Source organism: Sesamum indicum, linkage group LG5 (genome assembly GCF_026168435.1).
Source record: "Sesamum indicum cultivar Baizhima isolate 11 linkage group LG5, ASM2616843v1, whole genome shotgun sequence".
Lineage (NCBI taxonomy): Eukaryota > Viridiplantae > Streptophyta > Magnoliopsida > Lamiales > Pedaliaceae > Sesamum > Sesamum indicum.
This window is the reverse complement of record NC_142661.1, coordinates 20,914,635-20,935,119: the sequence shown is the minus strand read 5'-3', so window position 1 is coordinate 20,935,119 and position 20,485 is coordinate 20,914,635. Positions and strand designations below refer to the sequence as shown.

At 36.9% G+C, this 20,485-nt stretch overlaps 2 protein-coding genes and 1 long non-coding RNA gene across 3 annotated transcripts; 2 read left to right on the top strand and 1 right to left on the bottom strand.

Annotated features, from left to right (window-relative positions):
• Positions 1–9,023: 9,023 nt before the first annotated feature.
• Positions 9,024–12,798, top strand: LOC105161494 (Protein kinase superfamily protein). Its single transcript, XM_011079192.3, has 6 exons — positions 9,024–9,218; positions 9,583–9,923; positions 10,057–10,192; positions 10,964–11,100; positions 11,210–11,333; positions 12,051–12,798. The coding sequence occupies exons 1-6, from the start codon at positions 9,158–9,160 to the stop codon at positions 12,548–12,550; spliced, it is 1,299 nt and encodes a 432-aa protein (XP_011077494.1). The 5' UTR covers positions 9,024–9,157; the 3' UTR covers positions 12,551–12,798.
• A 1,948-nt stretch (positions 12,799–14,746) lies between these two features.
• On the bottom strand, positions 14,747–15,510 carry LOC148788221 (uncharacterized). Its single transcript, XR_016065498.1, has 2 exons — positions 15,318–15,510; positions 14,747–15,244 (listed from the first exon to the last, which is right to left on the bottom strand). It is a non-coding gene; the product is annotated as an uncharacterized LOC148788221 (long non-coding RNA).
• Positions 15,511–17,608: 2,098 nt separating this feature from the next.
• LOC105161611 (late embryogenesis abundant protein At1g64065-like) lies at positions 17,609–19,911 on the top strand. Its single transcript, XM_088880583.1, has one exon. The coding sequence runs from the start codon at positions 19,158–19,160 to the stop codon at positions 19,749–19,751; it is 594 nt and encodes a 197-aa protein (XP_088736709.1). The 5' UTR covers positions 17,609–19,157; the 3' UTR covers positions 19,752–19,911.
• The last annotated feature ends 574 nt before the right edge of the window (positions 19,912–20,485 follow it).

Genomic DNA, 20,485 nt, shown 5'->3' with positions numbered 1-20,485 from the left:
ATCGAGAAACCCCAACCTTGTTAGTGCAGTCGGACCGATGTGGGACTTGTGAGATTGAGTTTTACGGCCGAGCTAGAACTTGAGCTTGGTTGTCGGCCAGATTGAGGGTAGAGGTCCCATTTTCGTGTTGGGTTGAGCGAGAACCCTTTTGAGAGACGTTTGGTCCACGAGCAGCGTGGTTCCGACAGTTGGGCATCCGGACTATGTGTTTGCACGTGTTTAAGTGTGGTCTACCGCAGAGGCGGGTTTGCATGTTTGCCAAGGACGGCAACACCTCGAGTGGGGGAGAGAGTGTGAAGTGTGCGCAGCACAGACTCCACACTTCATTCGTTCCAGAGCAATTCGAATGTATTTGAGGCACTATTTTGAGGGACAACAGACATAGATTCCACACTTCTTTTGTTCCAGATCAATTCGGGTGCATTTGAGGCACTGTTTTGAGGGACATCAGACACTCATTTCATTCCAGATCAACTCGGGTGTATTTGAGGCACTGTCTTGAGGGACATCGGAGATTTCAGAGGCGCACTTGACAAGACTTGGAGCACAGTTGAGAAAGTTGGGAAGAGAGTGTAGAGCCAGACATGGACTTCCGACTTCAATAGGCTACATTGAGAAGACAGTGTAGAGAAAGGCACAGACTTCTAATGTGAGCGACATTGGGGAAGAGAGTGTAGATGAGTACACAAACTTCCAACTTGAGGCGATCATGCAGTGCATTTGAGGCATTATTTGTTGAGAGCTACCCACCACTTTGGGAAGAGAGTGTAGAGAGAGGCACAGACTTCCGCTTTGAGTTTTCGTGTTGAGCGAGTACATCAGAGGCACTATCTTTTGTGGGGGGATCTTAGCACCGATTTGGGAAGAGGGTGTAGACGAGTACACGAACTTCCGTTTGGATTGAGTCGATTGCATCGGGTGTAGGAGAGGCACCGTTTGTGAGGAAGATTACGTGTTGTATTGGAGAGCCACTTCATGACTGGAGCGCTCAAAAGAGCAGGAGGTCGGTCTGGTGTCTCGTGATACTGAGAGAGAGTATTAGGCACTGCATACACCTCAATCCTTCATGTATGTGTTGACAAGGACGTCAACAGATCGAGTGGGGGAGAGTGTCACTGGCCGCACCTTGGGCTAGACGATCGGCAGTGACTTGTGGAGGAGGTGCGGGCGGCTAGGGGGTATCGGCCAGCACGCAAGGGCGCAAATAGTCTTCGAGAAGAGACTCTTACCAATTGGGGATCACAATACTGTTCGTATGGGAACTTCTTTGAGGTATGGGGATGCTATCCGCCAAGTATGAAGTCATTTCGAGGACGTTTGGCCACGGAGATATAAGGGCGATGATCAAGCCCCACCTTGCACGCGAGTAGGAGAGAATTGTGTGAAGCAGAGTGCTTTATCCTTGGAGATTTGCAATACTGTTTCAATGGCGAGATCCTTGGAGTTTTCGGAGCACCTCCAAGATGTTTCATACGTAGACAGTTCCGTTTGAGTAGGAAACGACGACAATGTTTAGAGTCTGCCAGTGCAGTGGCGAGACTGTAGTTTTAGAGTATTGTGGAGACAATTCCTCAGCCATGGATGATCGGATAGCGCTGAAACTCTATAGTTATGATGTGGAAGTCGTAGGCTACGCTACTTTTCAAGCGGGACGTGATTTGGATGTCGGTCAAAAGAAATGCGGAAAAAGTGCACTCCTCGGCACTTTCAGTGTTCAACTCTTGGAACAAGAGAAAATCTTTTCAAGTCTATTATAAAGGGGGCATTCAGTGGTGAGCTCCAGCCAACCATCCCCGTGCACGATGGCAGTAGCTTGAGAAAACGTCTGCATTAAATGAACATCTCTTGGGGGTATGATGGGGGCCTTCAGGAGCCGGCTCTAGCTATCTCGAGAGGAGTGCTTAAAGTCCCTGAAGGGCTTGGAAACCTGATGGGCAGCATAGGGCCACGATTGCCTATGTTGGGTGCCAGTACGGCCAAGAGGCTCCATGTGACACGCAAGGTTGCGCCGCGGGCTGCGAGATATCAATACCTCTCGTGCGAATGGGTGATCAAGGCAAACATTCCAAGACCTCGTGATCCAACTCATAATATGCGCTATCGAGTTCTAGCCGTCCATGGGGGTCCGTTGGCTAGAGATGAGCGGTCGTGGGACGATGCTGCACTGTGGGAATATTACGAAGCCAAGCCGAAAGGCGAGAAAGCATGTCGGGCATGCCGTGTGAGATCAAGGCAAGATGTTGGCATATCGAATGGGCCTCGAACTTATGATGCAGTCCTACTCGGGGCGAGGTGTGGAAGGCGGCCATGATGAAGGCGTGCGCCTAGGATGCATCGAGTGAGTGTTGGGCATAAGATGGGCGTTGGGGGCGCATGCGTAGCACCGTGATGCCGAGGTGGAGTGAGGATGCTCCTGGCCATTGAGAAATGCATCGGCAGGTTCCGAGATTGTGTGCGAGACGCTAAGGCATGAGTGCCGAGAGCCTCGACGAGTATGGTCATTCTGGATAGGCGAGCGCAAGGGCACGCGGTGCCCATAGGGAAGCGTTCAGATATCGCTCTAGCGAGTTTCAGTGTCGAGAACACGCGACGGACTGTCGATATACTCTGATATGTGCAAAGGCTGGTCGAAGGTTAGGCGTAACCTGAGACGCCGCATGGGCGAAAAATATGAGAGAATTACATTCCCCTACGAGGCAAAAGAGCACACCCGTGACACCAAACTTGAAGCTTGTGTTTGTGTATCTTCCTCTGACAATTTTTGTTTCTTTGTAGGCCGCTTCGATTTATGAAGAACTTTCCTCCAGGTCTCAGGGAACTCCTCCTTCTAACAATGCCCAAAGGCGCGAGTTGGAGGATAGCCTAGAATGTTTAGGGAACGAAAATACCATGCTGAGGGATGTTAAGAAGGAGGTGACAGGGTGCTACCAACAACTGGAGATGGAGGTGAGGCAGTTGAAGAAGGAGGCAATCAACTAGGAGGGTGCCCTGAAGAAGGTAGTGATGGACTTCCCCCATTCTGAAGAAGGAAAAAATTTCCTATAAGCCTATTGGGAGAGCCGCTTGAAGGAGTTCAAGGGCTCCATAGAATACCAGCAGGAGGTGGCGAAAATAGTGGGGGCCTTATTTAAGTATTGCTTCTCGGCCTGCAAGGAACAGTTCCAGGCTCAAGGGTATCCCTCTGCAGGAGAGGAGCCCTCATTTCTTAACTTAACCACTACTTTGGACAACACAGCTGATCCCTTTTAGGATACTCCATCCAAGGAGAGGGGGCCTTCCCCCTAGATTCAGGCTAGTTTCCTTCTTCATTTTCCTCCAACATCATTTTCGATCTTTAATAGTGGTCTCCGTAATGTCTTGTAGAAAGAGATTTGAACACTATACTGGGGGAGGCCGAGGCAAAGATGAGGAGTCCCTCCTATGAAGCCGCAGTTTTTGCCACATTGGGGGATCTCCCGAGCGAAGATGCTCCTAATTGGAAAAGAGAAGGACCAACTCCAGTCAATAATACAACTTCTCTTGCTGCCTCCTCCCCTGCTTCCGATAACCCTCCGGAGAAGGAAATAGGGATGAAACAATTTTACTTTTCTGCTTTCCTAGGATACTCTCGATTCACCCGTAGCCATGTTTTTAGGCCAGGGGTTTGGTAATATAACTTGATTGATTCCTGCTTTCATACTTGTTGTTCACCTTAGGGGATAAAAGCTATGTTCTTGAAGTGTTGATATCTGCATGTCTAGTTATGATGATGGGTCCCCCCTTTATGTTTATGGAAGGGGTTCACCAAAACCCCTCTGAATGGAGGGCTCTTTGTGCTTTCTTTTTCCTGGAAGAAGCCTCCAAGATGCTACTTGACTGAAGATTCTTGTCTAAGGTTTTCAAGAAAGGGCGTCCTCCTAGCTTTCTTTGAGAGAAAGGGGGTGTCCCCTCGATTTTCCTTGTTGGGTTGGCTCCTTTCGATTTTTCCTCGCAGTATTCACCCTTAACCTTTTTCGTAAATGAGTGTTTGAACAGTCTATTACGGAAAAATAAAAAATGTAATGAAGTATAAAATAAATGTGGGCTTAAGATGGGAGCCTCGAAAGGTCCTTTTAGTGATGGAAGCTTGGATTCATTTTGGTAGGGCTTACTCCTAGATAATTTTTATGCCTCATTTTGACAAATGTAATGCACCGTACCTTTTTTAGGAGAGAGCTCTTACAAGAAGGCTTGTTGGGATATATCCATTAGAAGAACAGACTTTGGAAGGGCTCTTCTAGAGGGCCTATGGGAGGATGCCATACATGAGTACATTTTTAGGATGGGTCTTTCGGGAGAACCTATGGGAGGATGCTCTTCAGGATGACATTTTTAGGAGGGATCCTCCGGGAGGACCTATGGGATGATGCCCTTCAAGATGACATTTTTAGGAAGGGTCATTCGGAAGGACCTATAGGAGGATGCCCTTCAGGAAGATAATTTTAGGAGGGGTCCTTCGGGAGGTCATTTGGGAGGACGCCCTTTAGGAGGACATTTTTAAGAGGGGTCCTTTGAGAGGACCTACGGGAGGATGCTTTTCAAGATGACATTTTCTTCAGGAGTAGTATCTTTTAAGGTTGTGAATATTCCATGGTCATGATATCGGACGTCCTTCAGGGTCTTCTAATTCATAGGCACCTCGTCCTATTACTGCCGTGACCTTGAAGGGCCCTTCCCAGGTGGTATCCAGCTGTCCCATTGGTTTTGATGCATCTACCCTTCGTAACACAAGGTCGCCTACTTGAAGGCTTCGTTTCTTCACCCTTCTATTATGAGCATTGATCATGGTATTTTTATAGCTTTAGGTTCAAACAAAATCTTTTTTCCTCAGCTCTTCGACGAGGTCCAAGTTTTCTTTAGCAATTCCATGTTTTGTTATGAGAAATGTAGGATTATGTGGAGGGTTCGAGGTTATTTAGGCAAGCACATGTGACAAATCAGTGACTGGCTTTGAGTCCCTTGGCTTTAATTAATGAGTATAGATAGATTGCACATGTTTCTCATTCTTTGCCTTTTGTTTTTCTTTTCAGGCTTACATGATGACATGTCATACGATACGACACAATGCTGTTGAAGATGATCTTGACACAAGAAAAGATATGTCGAGAAACAATGCTGTTGAAGATGATCTCAACACAAGAAAAGACCTTTTCTGTTGAAGATGATCTTGACACGAGTCCAAGGACATTTGGAGCCCTCTGTTGTAGAGACTAGTTTGTAAATTAGAATACTAATGTAAAGACTATTTCTTTAGCCAAGGAAATAAAAGTTTTGATCAAAAGATTTTGATATTTGTTACTTCAAAACTTGTTTCTATACTTTTAGAACCCCCTACTCTCTAAATTTAATGATCACTATTTCATCCTTTCCTTAAAAGCAACTCATTCTATAAGTAATTTTTTTCAACCCGTAAAATAAATTCTATTTTATCAATATAATATATAGATATCACAAGAGATAATAGATATCGACAAAACTTTATATTTACCCTCACCAGATGTCCTCATATACATAACCTCAAAGGAAAATAGCGTAACAAACAACAGTACAAAATTTTAAATACAAACCTGACAAAATACTAAAATATTTAACAACTAAACAACCTAAAATCCCGACTGTAAATCTATCCACGACATAATATTTGATGTTATTGTTAATTATCTAAGTCCCCTTGGAGTAGATCAGTCAACAATTTTGTCGGCCATCTTTATTCGGTCAATGTCTTATCATATACAGTATAGGATATACATTGTATTTGATATCCTCACACTCTTAATCCCGGTGTGTAGCAATATCAGCATAGGACATTGCAACAAGCATGATATTCCCGCACCACCTCAGTGTGTAGCTAACAACACAGGATATCCTCCAGTACCCAAAATATCACGGTACCCTACGCGCCTTGGTACCTAGCTTAACTCATTTATATTTCTTATCACATCATCAACCACATCATCATGTACCATATTCTGGTAACTCATTGACTATGTTCCTAACTAGGTAGCATCATCTTTTATTTTAATTAACAATAGCGCTATCACTAATTTCATCAATTATACGATCTCATAACCATATCTCAGACGTCCATACATTACAATCACATATACATTCCTACCTAATTTTTTAATTAATATAATTTGCTCGTAAATAGTATAACAAACTTCAATTTAATCCGTTTAAGTTTTATTATATTCTATTTTCAATTTATAATTTATTTATAATTAAATTTAAGTTCCTAAATAATTACCAATTAGTGTCTCAATATGTGAAAAATCCTACGGACGTCACAGTACTTCTTTGAAATTTTAAAGAATGCATGAAGAGACTAAATTTCTTAATCCATTGTCTGGTTGATTGTTTTAGACCATAAAAAGATATTTTAAGTAAAAAAACATAATCAAATCTTATCAATGAAACCACTGGGTTGACATATATAAATTTGTTCATTGAGATCATCATGCAAAATCAAAATGTGCAACCAGAGCAACTATAATTCTTATATAGTGTATTTTACAATTGGAGAAAAAAAATTCAGTGTAACAAATTCCTTTCTTTTGAGTAAAATCTTTTGCAACTAATCTTGCTTTAAAACGTGTTTCATCATTTTCTTGTTTGATCTTGAAAATCCATTTATAGTCAATAATAGAAGCATTATTGGGAGCTGGGATCAAGCTTATCACTATTTTGCAAAACAAATGCAGAACATCCAAAAACTGCAAAATGAAGAAAAAACAACATCTTTACCAGACCAAACACATTCTGGCAATTTACCAAGCGAAGGAACAAAAGGAGAACGATTAATCAGATAAGCAACAATCAAAATGGCTTCTCCCCAGAGAGTTTTGGGCAAGCCAGAACTTATTAATAGACATCTTATTTTGTTTAATAAAGTTCTATTTATACGTTCAACAACACCATTTTGCGGAGGAGCATAAGAAACAGTTTTATGTCTTTTTAATACCAAATTATTTTCAAAGATCAGAAAATTGCTGGTTATAAAATTCCAGACCACTGTCCATTCTTAATGCTTTCAATTTCTTACTAGTTTGGTTTTCAACATAAACTTTCCAGTTTTTTAATTTCTCAAAAATTTCAAATTTTTGCTTCATTAAGAAACAACAACTTTCCTAGAAAAAATTATCAATTATTGAAAAAAAATATTTATTTTCACTATGTGTTGTAATGTTAGCAGGTCCCCACACATCAGCATAAACATAATCTAAGATGCAGAAAGATTATGAGAGTTTTAGGGAAGGTAAAACAGGAAAATGAACTTTGTGTTGTTTTTTCAAAAATTGGTCATCACAAAAATCCATATCATCAAACTTTTCATTTAAAACAACATTTTTATGAAGCATTTCTAGTCATTTCATACTGTCCTAACCTTTTATGCCACAATTCAGTTTTATTTGTTTTTAAGACAGATACAACAAGCAAAATCATACTTAACAGAACAAACATACAAGTTACTTTTTCTTTGTGTCTTAAACACAGTGAGGGAACTCTTCATGATCTTCATGGCACCCTTACCCCATTTTCCCTCTAGCCCTTCCTCCTCAATGGCAACACATGATATCAGATTATGACATAATTCAGGGACATGTCTAACATTTTTTCATGTAAGATTGAAACCATTCTCAAAATTCAAACAAACATCACCAAGGCCTTGAACATCACTTAATTTTTCATTTGTCATAGAGACAGAACCCAATTTTTCAACTTATAGTTTGTTAATATTTCTTTAAAAGGAGCCATGTGGTAAGTGCAACCAGAGTCAATAAAGCAATCATTTATATGCAGGGATGATTTAGCAGAATTAATATCACAAATCATATAAACTTCATCAGAAGTTTCTTTAGATACATTTGCAGTTTCTTTTGCATTATTTTTCTTTCACTTTTTACAATCTTTTATAAAGTGTCATCTACCTCCATAGTTATAAAATCTTTTTTCTTTTTGTCTATCTTCGTTATGTCAATCTTCCTTATATTTAGACATATACCAACTTTTACCTCTACTTCTAATCCTACTTTTATACTTTCTAAACTTATAATCAAAATTTTTATTCTTAGTTCTATCCTTTACAAAATTAACTTCATTTCTCTCCTGACTGTTTATTAGCTTTAATATCCATTCTTTGTTTTTTAAGTCACTAATTACTATTTCTAAGTATACATTATCAGATGTTGCCTCAACGGATGTTTTTGCTCATGCCTCGGAGTTAGGTTTTTACCAACTTCGGAAGGGGGGAGCAAAATTTTTCGAGTCCAATATTTTTATGAGGGGACATTGTTTCAAGAATTTGATAAGGGGATGTTGCCTCAAAGGATATTTCATGTCCCGGAGTCGGTCTTTTACCAACTTCAAAGGGATGTAAAGTTTCTTGGGCGACATTATCAACGAGGATCTCAATGAAAGTTCCATTTAGGGGGTTTCGAGACAATAGCGACTTTTGCCTATATGACAATAACGATTTTTGCCTTTAGGGTCCTCGTGAAAATAGAAACTTTGAACCATAACTGTGAGTATCAAACGGGTCCGAATTCGAATAGGGTAATATTCGCCCATTGACAGGCTCACTTATAACTGACCTAATTTATGTAAAATCGGGTTCGATAAACAGAAATCCAGAAAGTAGAAAAAATATCCAACCACATCCACTTGAATCTATTTAAGTCCAATTGGGACTCGAACAATCCAATCTGAGCGACAACCCCTGATATGACATCCATTAAAATATGACGTGAATTATTTAAAATAAGTATAAATCATTGTATTAACATAAGTATTTAAAGATATAATTAGTATTTTGAAATTTGATGTTAGAATATAAAAAATCGTTATTTGTGAGTGAAAATTAAAAAATATTTTTTTATAATAGTATAAATAAATAATTATCACATGCTTAATTCAGTTACCAGTCATAGTATACGTGAGTGTGACCGGGGCAACTAGGCTAAGACTAAAATATTTTTTCCATGATAATTTTAAAAAAGAATTAATAATGAAGAAAGTCGTACAGGTTGGAGCAAAAGAGACGAGTGAATAGAATTGTGAAAGGAAGGAGAGAAAGGAAAGGCTGGCGTGCGGCGAAGAATGAGACGGGATCCCGGAGGAGTTCTTCTGCCTAACATAGAAGATGGGCAATTGCGGCACTAGGGAAGAGTCAGCCGTCGTCTCCACTGCTCATCAACATCAAGGTTCAGTTTTATATTTTTACTAACTAATATCTTCATCTTCCGCCCACCAGATCTAGGTTTTTGTCAAATTCATTCTCAACCAGTAGTCATTTGTTGATTCTTCAAATACACTGATTTATTTGTCTCTCTCTACTCTCCAATTTTAAATTTGATTCGAGAAAAACAACCTTGCCGTAAAATTGTTGCCCTTAAACATTCTGTACTTACTACTACTTATACCCGTCACCCTGAATGGAGGGGTCGTATTTAGGGTTTTCATTATCTTTAACAGTTGTTTTGGCAAAGGTCTCTGTGTCTCCATGTATTTTGCAAAATTATGGTTAAATTCCTGAAAAAAAGTGCTAAAATAGAAAACAATGAACAGTTCAGCAGCAGCTCCAGGTCTTGTCATTACCCACAAGGAATCCAGCTGCAGATAAGAAGCACAGCCGCTCCGCGTCAGATCTGAGCGATCCTTCAACGCCGCGCAACTTTGAGGACTTCCGCAAGAACGCCCAGCTGTACACCAACGTCATTGCTTTCACGCTCTTTGAGCTCGAAACTATCACCAAGAGCTTCCGTTCTGACTACATTCTTGGAGAAGGTGGTTTTGGAACAGTCTACAAAGGTTACATTGATGAGAATGTTAGGGTCGGACTCAAATCTCTCCCAGTTGCTGTCAAGGTGCTTAACAAGGAAGGCCTCCAAGGCCATCGAGAATGGCTAGTGAGTTTTCTATCTCTTTTTGGGGTCCTTATTTTTAACTCTTGTCTGTACTATTCTGTGCATCATATGTTTTATCCACTGCCTAATGAACATGGCTAAAATCCTTTTCTTAATATGTAAATCATTATTTCAGACTGAGGTCAACTTCCTCGGGCAGCTCAGGCATCCTAATTTAGTGAAGTTGATTGGATATTGCTGTGAGGATGATCACAGGTTACTTGTTTATGAATTCATGTTTCGAGGAAGCCTTGAGAATCACCTATTTCGAAGTATGTTCCATTTCTTTCCAAATAATGCCACGTTCTTGCTGCTGCTGCTGCTACCCTTGTTATTGATTTTGGTGTAATTTACTTGCTTTATCAACTGAATCAATTGAAATAATAATTTGTCCCCCTTATGGAAAGCCCTTGTCACATCTTCTGTGATATCACAATCAGATACTTGCTTCCTGAGCTGGGACTTCCTACAAGAGTTTAGATGGGGATATTTGCCTTACTCTAAGAGTACATCTCGTTACATTTTTTATGCAGTGACTAAATAAGAAAACTGGTGCTGTCGTTGATTTTGGAGATCTGGACCAATCTCCTGAAATCTAAATTGTACTTCTTCAGTTGTGATTAGGCATTAGATGAGTGTTGAAATGGATAAGTGCATTCGTGGCCCAAATGTTAATCATAAATGAAATCAGGGAACAACTTTTTGCTTGGCACTTGCCCTATAATGCTGAAGTAAATCATTATTTGAGTCAGATGCTGTGGTGGCTCATTAGTACACCTGTTAGTGATGTTTCTACTGTATTTTTTCTGCACTTCATTTGGTTGCATAAAGCTGTCATCATCCTCTTTGTTTAAATCTTCTGTACTGGTAGAACCCTTCTGGATGATATTTATGCTTGCATGTGTTTTTCTCCACCTCTTGATGATGAGTTCTATACTTGTGGGCATGGACATTCAACCTGCTATTTGGCAATCAACATAAAGCATTATTTTGGTTTAACTTTTTGCTGACTGCGATTAACCGGAATTTTCTGAGGCATCCAGAAGCAACTGTTCCATTATCTTGGTCAACAAGGATGATGATTGCTCTTGGTGCAGCCAAAGGGCTTGCTTTCCTTCATAATGCTGAAAGGCCTGTTATCTACCGGGACTTCAAAACCTCTAATATTCTGCTAGACTCTGTAAGCGATGTCATTCAAATTATTCATTGTAACCTCTCTTTATCTGATTCCTACAACTTTGAATGTGTTGTTTCTGGTGAATGATTTACACAAATTTTGTTTTTTATAGGATTATATGGCCAAGCTCTCTGATTTTGGGCTTGCAAAAGCAGGGCCTCAAGGTGATGAGACCCATGTATCAACTCGAGTAATGGGTACCTATGGATATGCTGCCCCTGAATATGTCATGACTGGTACGACTTGAAAACTCTGGTGTCTCCTTGCACCAAAATATCTTATAAATCTCAGCTATTGAAATAGATCCCCAGTAGTTGAACTTAGTTAAAGATATAGATATGCATGGTAATGCTATCTTATCTCAATAACAAGAGTCAGAAGGCTTGATTTATTGAATGTTGATTAGGGCATAATGGCAGACTGTGAGGTGGGCCTTTCCTAAGTATGAATTTACATGTTCAAATAGGTTTCGCTTTGGTTATGTTTCTTCTTTCCATATATATCACCTGTCTTCTAAGAGAAAGGATTCCGCAACTGATACATAGGAGAGAGCTAGAGAGATTCTTCCATATCTTTGTATTCGTATCTTACATCAGATTCACACTTCAGGGAAGCATTACCTTTTCAAGTTAGCATTCTTAGATATAACGGGTAATACTAATAATATAAAGATTTCGTTTTTAATAGCTCAACTCTGTTGAACATAATTCCTTTTCCTATATTCATCAAGGCAGCAGTAGATTCGTGTGTGGTATATTGAAAACTGAATCTGGGATATCAGCACACCAGGATAGATGCAAGAGGTTTCTTTCTGCTTTTCCTCCATAACATTTGCTACTGCTTTCAAAAATTTCTCGTGCGTGTAGATTCAGTAGTTTCACACTTGTGTTTCTCTGAGCATGTATGAGCCTCGAACTTAAGCATGTACTCACTTAACTGCATGAGTTGCACAGGGCACCTTACTGCCAGGAGCGATGTCTACAGCTTTGGAGTAGTTCTTCTGGAGCTGTTGACAGGAAGGAAGTCCGTGGACAAGACGCGGCCAAGCAAGGAACAAAGTCTGGTAGATTGGGCGAGGCCAAAGCTAAACGATAAGAGGAAAATGCTGCAAATTATAGACCCTAGATTAGAGAACCAGTACTCGGTGAGGGCAGCCCAGAAAGCTTGCAGTTTGGCATACTATTGTCTTAGTCAAAACCCAAAAGCTAGACCCTTGATGAGTGATGTGGTTGAGACTTTGGAACCTCTACAATCCAATGGTGGTAATGATGTCTCTTCATCTTCATCTTCAACCCCTACTCTCCTATGTAGTGGCAGTCCATTTGTCTCTGGAAGGATCCCAGACTACCGGATGCATCGCAGGTTTACTGGGACTGTCAGCACTGGTGTTGGTTGTAGATCTTCCAATCCAAATTGCTCCCCAGGTGGCCCTGCTGCATGCAGAGTTAGATGAGAAAGTTGCCTGCATGATGTATGTAGTGTCAATGTTCCTGCCTGCTCACTTTGTTGGGGCATGGGGCATGGGGCACATTTACGGCTTTATACCTGACCTATATCATAATGGCGAATGCAAGCTTGTTGATTGTCATGTAAGGAAGTTGGTTTTGTGCTTATGTTTGTTACAAATCAGAGTTGCAACCTGCAGAGATGTTTACAGTCGGTTATACGTGGATGTTCATATAGTTTCTTCTGTTTCTGAAATTTCTGCCTCATGTCTGCTTGAAGCTTTGTATGATGCTTGCTTCGGGGACGAAGAGCACTGTGATACAACGGATCTCTTTATTGCCTGAAAGTAATATGTTAAAAAAGCATGACTTTGAAAAGTATCAACTGGAATAGCGTGCATTGATTTGTTGGGTTGATTATCTCCGCTTCATTTCATTATTAGAATTATTGATTAGAATTTAATTCTTAGGATAGCCACCCTTAGCATTTTTAGATTCTTTTGGACACTGCTTGTTGTAGGAAATGTTGAAAGTAGCCAAACTACATAATGGCCCACCCTGAATCTGCCCAATTGCACATAGTCTGCGTGGTACGGAATTAGCTGGTTGCTTATTCATTTAACGCGCAGTTAGTCACTTCTCATGGCTTCCCCAACTTCCCTGCTCCTACTCGTTTTCTTTCCGTTGCTTCTCCCGTACAATTGAACTTCTCTTCTTCTCGGACCTTTTCCGCTTCTACTTATTTCCACATTGCTTCCTCCCGATCCAGAGATCTTCCCTTCCCAGGCTTCCAGTACACGGCTTGGACCATGCACCGTTTGCACTACTCATTTTCACAACTTCACATTTTCCAAACATGATACAAGCTAGGGATGATCAAAAGAAATTCAAACCGCTAAAAATCGCCCGAACTAAATAAAATTGAATTGTTTTGTTAATAACAATTCTAAATTTATTGTAAAGTTGCATAGCACTATTAGTTTGGTTTTAATTTGAGTTTAAAAAAAATTCGTCAATAATCGAACCGCACTACTAAGTACAGAATTAACTTCTTAAATTATATATATAATAATTTGATAAAATAATTATTTTTTAGAATAATTCTATATTCAAATTATAGAAGCCTAAAAGTCATATATTATTAAAGATTTTTATAAAATATATATGGACTTTATACAAAAAAATAATATACTTAATTTTGTAAGCCTATTCAAATTTTAAGCCTATTTGATCATTCCCTTACTTTTTCATTCATTTTTTCTCCCACATTTTTCTCCCCCTTTTCCTCGTCTCTTTTCTTTCTTATTGCCTTCTATCTTTGTTCTGTCTTTCTGCCTTTTATTTTTACTCTCTCTCAGTCTATGCTTTTAAATATTTATTGAATTTATTTGATAATGATTTTGTTGTTTTCAAAATTAGAAGGATCAAGCTCTTATGCAACATCAACGGACATATACGACTAATTTGAAAGGAACCTTTATTAGGTTTGAATTTGTATGAACGATTAAATGTATTTTTTATGATACTTAATTTTTTAATTTTTTGCTAACATTAAACACTAATAAATGTCACAATTGTGAAAGGTTATTTGTGTTATATACTAATAGTTAAGTTGTGCTTGTGCAGAATGGCATCCATAGAATGAAGAATCAGTCTTGATGCCTTTTGCCTATAGATTTTCAATTGCATTTAGAATATTACCTAGTATTAATTATAAAATATCAATTGAGGATGCAACTAAATTTGATATGCTTTCTTAATAATATATTTAATATGTAATTGATCCTTGACTTTTGTTGAATTAAATATTTCCTTGTTGGATTGCTATATGTTCCTATATTTTAATTTACTTAAAGTTATGGAGAGCGTTAGTGGTTTATGATACATAATGTTGATCTTTCTTGATTGCCACATACAAACACTTGTTTTATTTTTTTTTTAATTTTTATTAGACTCGACGTCATATTTTTATTATAAGTACTAAAATCTGACAAAATCGACAATTTAAAAAATTATTTTATAAAACTACAATAACAATTCAATTTAAAAATAAATTTAAGCTCAGCTTTAATCACAAAGCTAGAAAGAAAGGAGAAAAAGTAAAAAGTAGCTGAAATAATTAGACATGCCAAACAATAGGTAACACAAAAATTGATAAAGAATACCACAGAGACAGATGGGCGCAGCGAAGGTGCTACTTGACAAAACAAAATTTTGAATCATTATTTCCTCTTCATATTTTGCTACAAACTAACTGCTGCCAGATTAATTTATCATTGTACATACTTACAAGAATGTCAAGGCATTACTTCCAGGTATTGAAAAGTTAACCACGCTGGCATCTGCCTGTGATCATGGCAATATTCTTTTTTTTGTTTTTTCCTTTTTCTGTTCTACATGAAAAACAAATACAGAAAATAGCAGGAAAAAACACCATCCTCATTATCTTATAGAAGGTTCAGTGAGCATCAGGTTACCAAATCTTCTGCAACCTGATAATCAGATTAGACCCGTAACCACCTGCTAAAATATGCTTTGAATGTCATAACTGTAGGTTTCATGCATCTTACCTTCAAGAGTTTCAAGTCAATCGATCACCTGACACATATGTCTTATCTTCATAATACCTTCTCTCATTTCCACACTTTCTCTCTGTATGAGAGCCAGATTTAGTCCAGTTGTTCAATAAACTCCAAGTAATGCTGCAAAAGTGAGAGACCACTAATTTATAAATCTCTTTCAATTCAACTCTTAAAACAATAACATGGGTGAAACCTGGTATGCTTCATGGTTTGATACAATTCTCCTGATTATTGTGCTAGTTGTAACGTCTGAGGACTTTCCTATAGCTTAAAGATACCCAGGCTGATCGGAATAGCATATGGATTCTGATTCCTACAAAATTAGCAGATAGAACCTTTCGTCTTTTTTATTTTGGCTTCTTGCTTTTGTTATGAATTGTGTTTGCTTTTGTAAATTCCTCGATCAAGTATCTACATGTTTTGACTTTTGTAAACTCCCAGAGCACCATCTTTTTATATAAGATACCATACTTATATATGGCTATTGTAACATCCACAAAATTTTAATTCATATTATAAGATTAATTGATAAATATTTATGAAATTTAAGTAAATAGTAAATAAATTATAGGTTAAAAGTAAAATATATTAATTAGAGATTAAATTTGAATTTGAAAAAAAAAAATTATATTAATTCAGAAATTAAGAAGAATATAATGATAATTATAAAAATTAAAAAATAACAATAATAAGTATATGAGAAGGGGTGTGCAGCACATGGGATGGGCCACCTACCGCCTCATCCACCTATATATATTCACTCACACACTTCACACAAACACACAAATTCACACACACACTCAATCACACACAAAGGCGAAACAGGTATGCATTTTTTAATTTTAATTTTTATTAATTTATATAATTATATTATTTAATTAGACCGTCTATTAAATATTATTTATATTGATTTGTGTATTATTTAATCGAAATATTTTATGAGTTTGACTATTTAAATTAGTGTCGAATTAAACATCACATTTGGTATAAAAATATTATAGTTAGTTAAATTATTAAATTTGTTAGATTTAATTGTTATTATAGTTAATTTACACAATTTCATTGGACTTATTAACCAAATATGTAATTCTATGTATTGGTGTTTAATTAAATTATATAGTAGCGAGAAATTGATAGAAAAATTATAAAAATATTTTGAAAATTATATTTAAGAAATATTATGTTATTAAAAAAGAAAATGAGGTTCTTAATGATAATTTAATTCAGGAATGTTATTAAAAACGATAGTTATAAAGATATAATGGGTTTTATTCAACAAATTCTTATGAGTTAGTTGATAAATTAAATATATACTTGAGATGCTTATAAAGTGGAGTTATTTAAAGAAAATGGAACAGATGTTCGAATTTCAATATAGATGAAATGTTACAAGATTGATGAAAAACGTACGAATATTATATAATATTTTACTTAGAGTTTATGATATTCTCAATATATTGATTATACGCATAATACATTATTATAAGATATGACAACAAAATAGAGGGTTGAGCAGTTTCTTGTGTTAATTGAAATATTTTGATATTTGAGGTTAGTATAACTAATTAATTTATGTATATATATATATATATTTATATGTGTAGTATTATATATATTGGTTGCTTATATATATGACCATAAACTTAGATTTATATCTATATATGTGGATATAGTATATTGGTTGTTTATATATTTGATCGTGGACTATTTGTTGCCTTACCTTGATATCAATGAAATTGTTATACGTGTTATATGTGGTTGTATTGTACAGAATGAGATAAATGATTATGTGGTCTTATAATTGATTGGTGAATGAAATCGAATTGGAAAGTTATTGATGAGAAAATAATTATGAAATAGAATTGAATAATAAAGTTAATGATATTGTTGTTGTGAATTAGAATAAAAGAAGGCTTACCTAACTGGGAGGAGGCATACTACAATGGCTTATGATAATATGACTAATGGCGAGTTATGTGTTGTCATTAATTAGTGGAGATGATGTGACATATCATACGAGCTGTATGCTGTATGATATTATTGATGATGGAGATATCATACGAGCTATGTGTTGTGTGGTATCAGTATTGGTAGGTTATCATACAAGCTGTGTGTTGTGTGATATCGAGTAAAAAAAAAATATTATGATTGAGATGAGGATGATAGCCAGTAAAGCCATTGAGTGATGCTTCTAGTTTGGTTAAGCAACATCCTAAGAAAATAAACTAAAACGTCACTATTATGTTGGAAACTGATATATGATTATGAGCATTTATGATTTCTTTATATATATTGGTATTATTTAACGAATATTAGTTGGTTGATATGATTGTGTTATATTTGACTTGCGACATATATATGTATATTTCTTGGTTTTACTTACTGAGGAGGCAGCTCACGCCTTGCCACGTACTTTTCAGGAGATTGATTACACTGACTAGCCATTGGAGTTTGAACCGTACCGTTATTGTGAATAGGTGGGTCGGCCGTGATGATGGGTGTCGAATCCACAAAAAATATTATCCTACTAAAAACTTGTGAAAGTGATGAGTAGGGTCGAGTTCACAGTGATTTGTTTTATATTAATTCCTTCAAAAGTAAAAATAAATAAAAATAAGGGGGTTTTTGATTGTGAAGAAGAATAAAAATAAAAAACTAAATTAAACTAAAGGGTTGATAAAATTAGAAGAGGTAAATATAAGAGAAGAGAGCGTTATTTAATCCATATAGAATTTCTTTTTTTTTTCAATTAAGTACAATAGTTAAGGACCTAAAATCATATTAACCCTTAAATAGTGTATAAAACTTCAATTGTAATTTTTTTTCTACATCTTTTTTTTTTCCCCATATCTTGCTCTACTCCGTTTTTAGTCAGATTGAATCGCCTATTTCAAATTTAATTGTACTTTTTTAGTTCATTTAATATATACATGATATATGTATTATTTAATAAAATCTACAATGTCCTTTTTATACAGTAGAACATATATATATATTAAATGGACTAAAAACTACAACATAATTTGAAATACAACTTGCTTTTTAGCACCTAATATAGCTAGCCCCTTGGTGTTACTGAGGCCGGCTGTGCTTAATTAATTGGAGCAGGAATGGCGGTTCTATTATCAATTTTGTTTTCCAATTTCATATTTGATCTTGCATTAAGTATTACAAAAATAAGCAAAATATATATTACCATCTTTTGTTTATTTACTTCCATCTTCTTTAGATCTACACGAGATGTTAATAATATGAGAAGGATGAAAAACTGTTGCTTCAATGATCCTTTGTTGGTCTCATGATAATAAATTCGTTGATCATATAATTTATGTCCATTTTAATAAAGATTAACATAAACAATATAGAATGGAGAACTTAAAAAAGATTCCATCTAAAGTTAAAGATAGTGTGTTATGTATTTCAAATTCATAATGGATTAGAAATTGACCTATTTGAATAACTTAAAAAGTTTGGGATACATTATGAATTTTGAACTATGTTTTTTATCATCAATCTATTAGTGGATCATTTGAAATTGTTGATTTAAAACCTCTCGTCAGGTCAAATGATACATTATGAATTTTGAACTATGTTTTTTATCATCAATCTATTAGTGGATCATTTGAAATTGTTGATTTAAAACCTCTCGTCAGGTCAAATGATACATTATGAATTTTGAACTATGTTTTTTATCATCAATCTATTAATGGATCATTTGAAATTGTTGATTTAAAACCTCTCGTCAGGTCAAATTCCCCGTCCAAACTCAAAATAACTAGAAGGAATTATAAATGCTACTGGGAGGATCCTAATTAATTGCAGCTCGCCTCCAAGCTAGCTAGGCTTTGCTGTTTACTACAACTTGATTTCGGCCTAATTATCCTAATTCAAGATTACGTAAGTCGTCATATAGTAAATAATGCACATTCCTCATTGTTCCTTTTGAAACGTACTACTAAGATATAGAAAATACATATGGAAGTAGAGTCGTCATCATCAAGAGACAGCATAGGACAGAGGATACGCTGATCTAATGTGGTCTCCGTCTCCCAGACTGCCCGGCGGGAGAAAGAACAGAATATGCCTGTGGGCGACGTTCCTAGTTATGATCATTTTTGGCTTGTTATTTCTAATTCTGGGGCTCACAGTTTTCAAGGTGAAGCGTCCTATGATGACTGTCCATTCCGTTGCTCTACAGGACCTGGACTTTTCACTGGACATAGCTAGAGTGAGATTGGTGTTCAACTTAACCCTTGATGTAGGCATCTCCATCAAGAACCCCAACATGGTGGGCTTCAAGTACACAAACAGCACTGCGTTCCTGAGGTACAGAGGCAACGACGTCGGCCAGGTCCCCATAACCGCTGGCAAAATTGGCGCCCGCCACACCCGTTCTTTCAACTTTACCCTCAGCTTAATGGCCGATCGCCTCCTCGCAAACTCCACTTTCTATTCCGACGTCAGCTCTGGTACGGTGCCTTTTCAAAATTACATAAGAGTTGCTGGCAAAGTGCGCATACTCTTTTTTAGTATTCACGTCGTCAGCTACACCACTTGCGATCTGGATATCCATCCTGCCTATCGGAATCTTTCCCAACCCAAATGTCACTACAAGACGAAACTATGAAAAAAAGTTAAATGCATGCTCTGCTCGCCTTTGTATTCAGATCAGATTTCAGATACATATATTTATCTGTGATATATAGCTAGTTAATATGTAGTCCTATTTGGATCCATGTGCCCCAATCTGTGGTGCGATATATGCATCTCATCTTTTATATTTTTAACCTCGACTGGAATTCAGCTTGTTAATACATATGACTTTTACTTGATCGAACATTGAGGGACCGATCCGGCACAACAACGAAGTATCTTTAATTTCTTCATGCTCGATCGAAGTTCAAAGTACTATCTGTACAAATAAGAATCCCCCTCCATACATGATTTCTTCTTCATATAAGTAGATATAGGATCTACGGGACAATTACTTAGAAGAACATTTTATATGAAAGCGCTCAACTCTCACTAGCCAGCTAATTATTTGGGCGCTTAGATTCAAATAACAATATTCATTACAGGTCTATTGTAAGCAGGGTGCCCTACAATAAAATGTTTATTATATTATATCTTTATTTTGTTTAGGTACCTGAATCTTCTGGCAACCTACATATCTTTAAAATTGAAATATATACTAGCTAGTTGTGAATTTATATATATATATATATATATATATATATATATATATGTTTGATGTCATAGCTAGATCATAAAAGTGATGCACAAGGTATACATCCAGAACAAGTATAAATACTTGATCCTGGAAAAGAAAGAATTAGACGACCACCACAGATACCTCTAGTT

Excerpts from the sequence above, each read along its gene's own strand:
- LOC105161611 (XM_088880583.1), top strand. The coding sequence starts at position 19,158 with ATGTGGTCTCCGTCTCCCAGACTGCCCGGCGGGAGAAAGAACAGAATA.
- LOC105161494 (XM_011079192.3), top strand. The coding sequence starts at position 9,158 with ATGGGCAATTGCGGCACTAGGGAAGAGTCAGCCGTCGTCTCCACTGCT. Across the intron at positions 9,924-10,056 it reads AAGGCCATCGAGAATGGCTA|ACTGAGGTCAACTTCCTCGG; the intron begins GTGAGTTTTCTA and ends TCATTATTTCAG. Across the intron at positions 10,193-10,963 it reads TGAGAATCACCTATTTCGAA|AAGCAACTGTTCCATTATCT; the intron begins GTATGTTCCATT and ends TGAGGCATCCAG.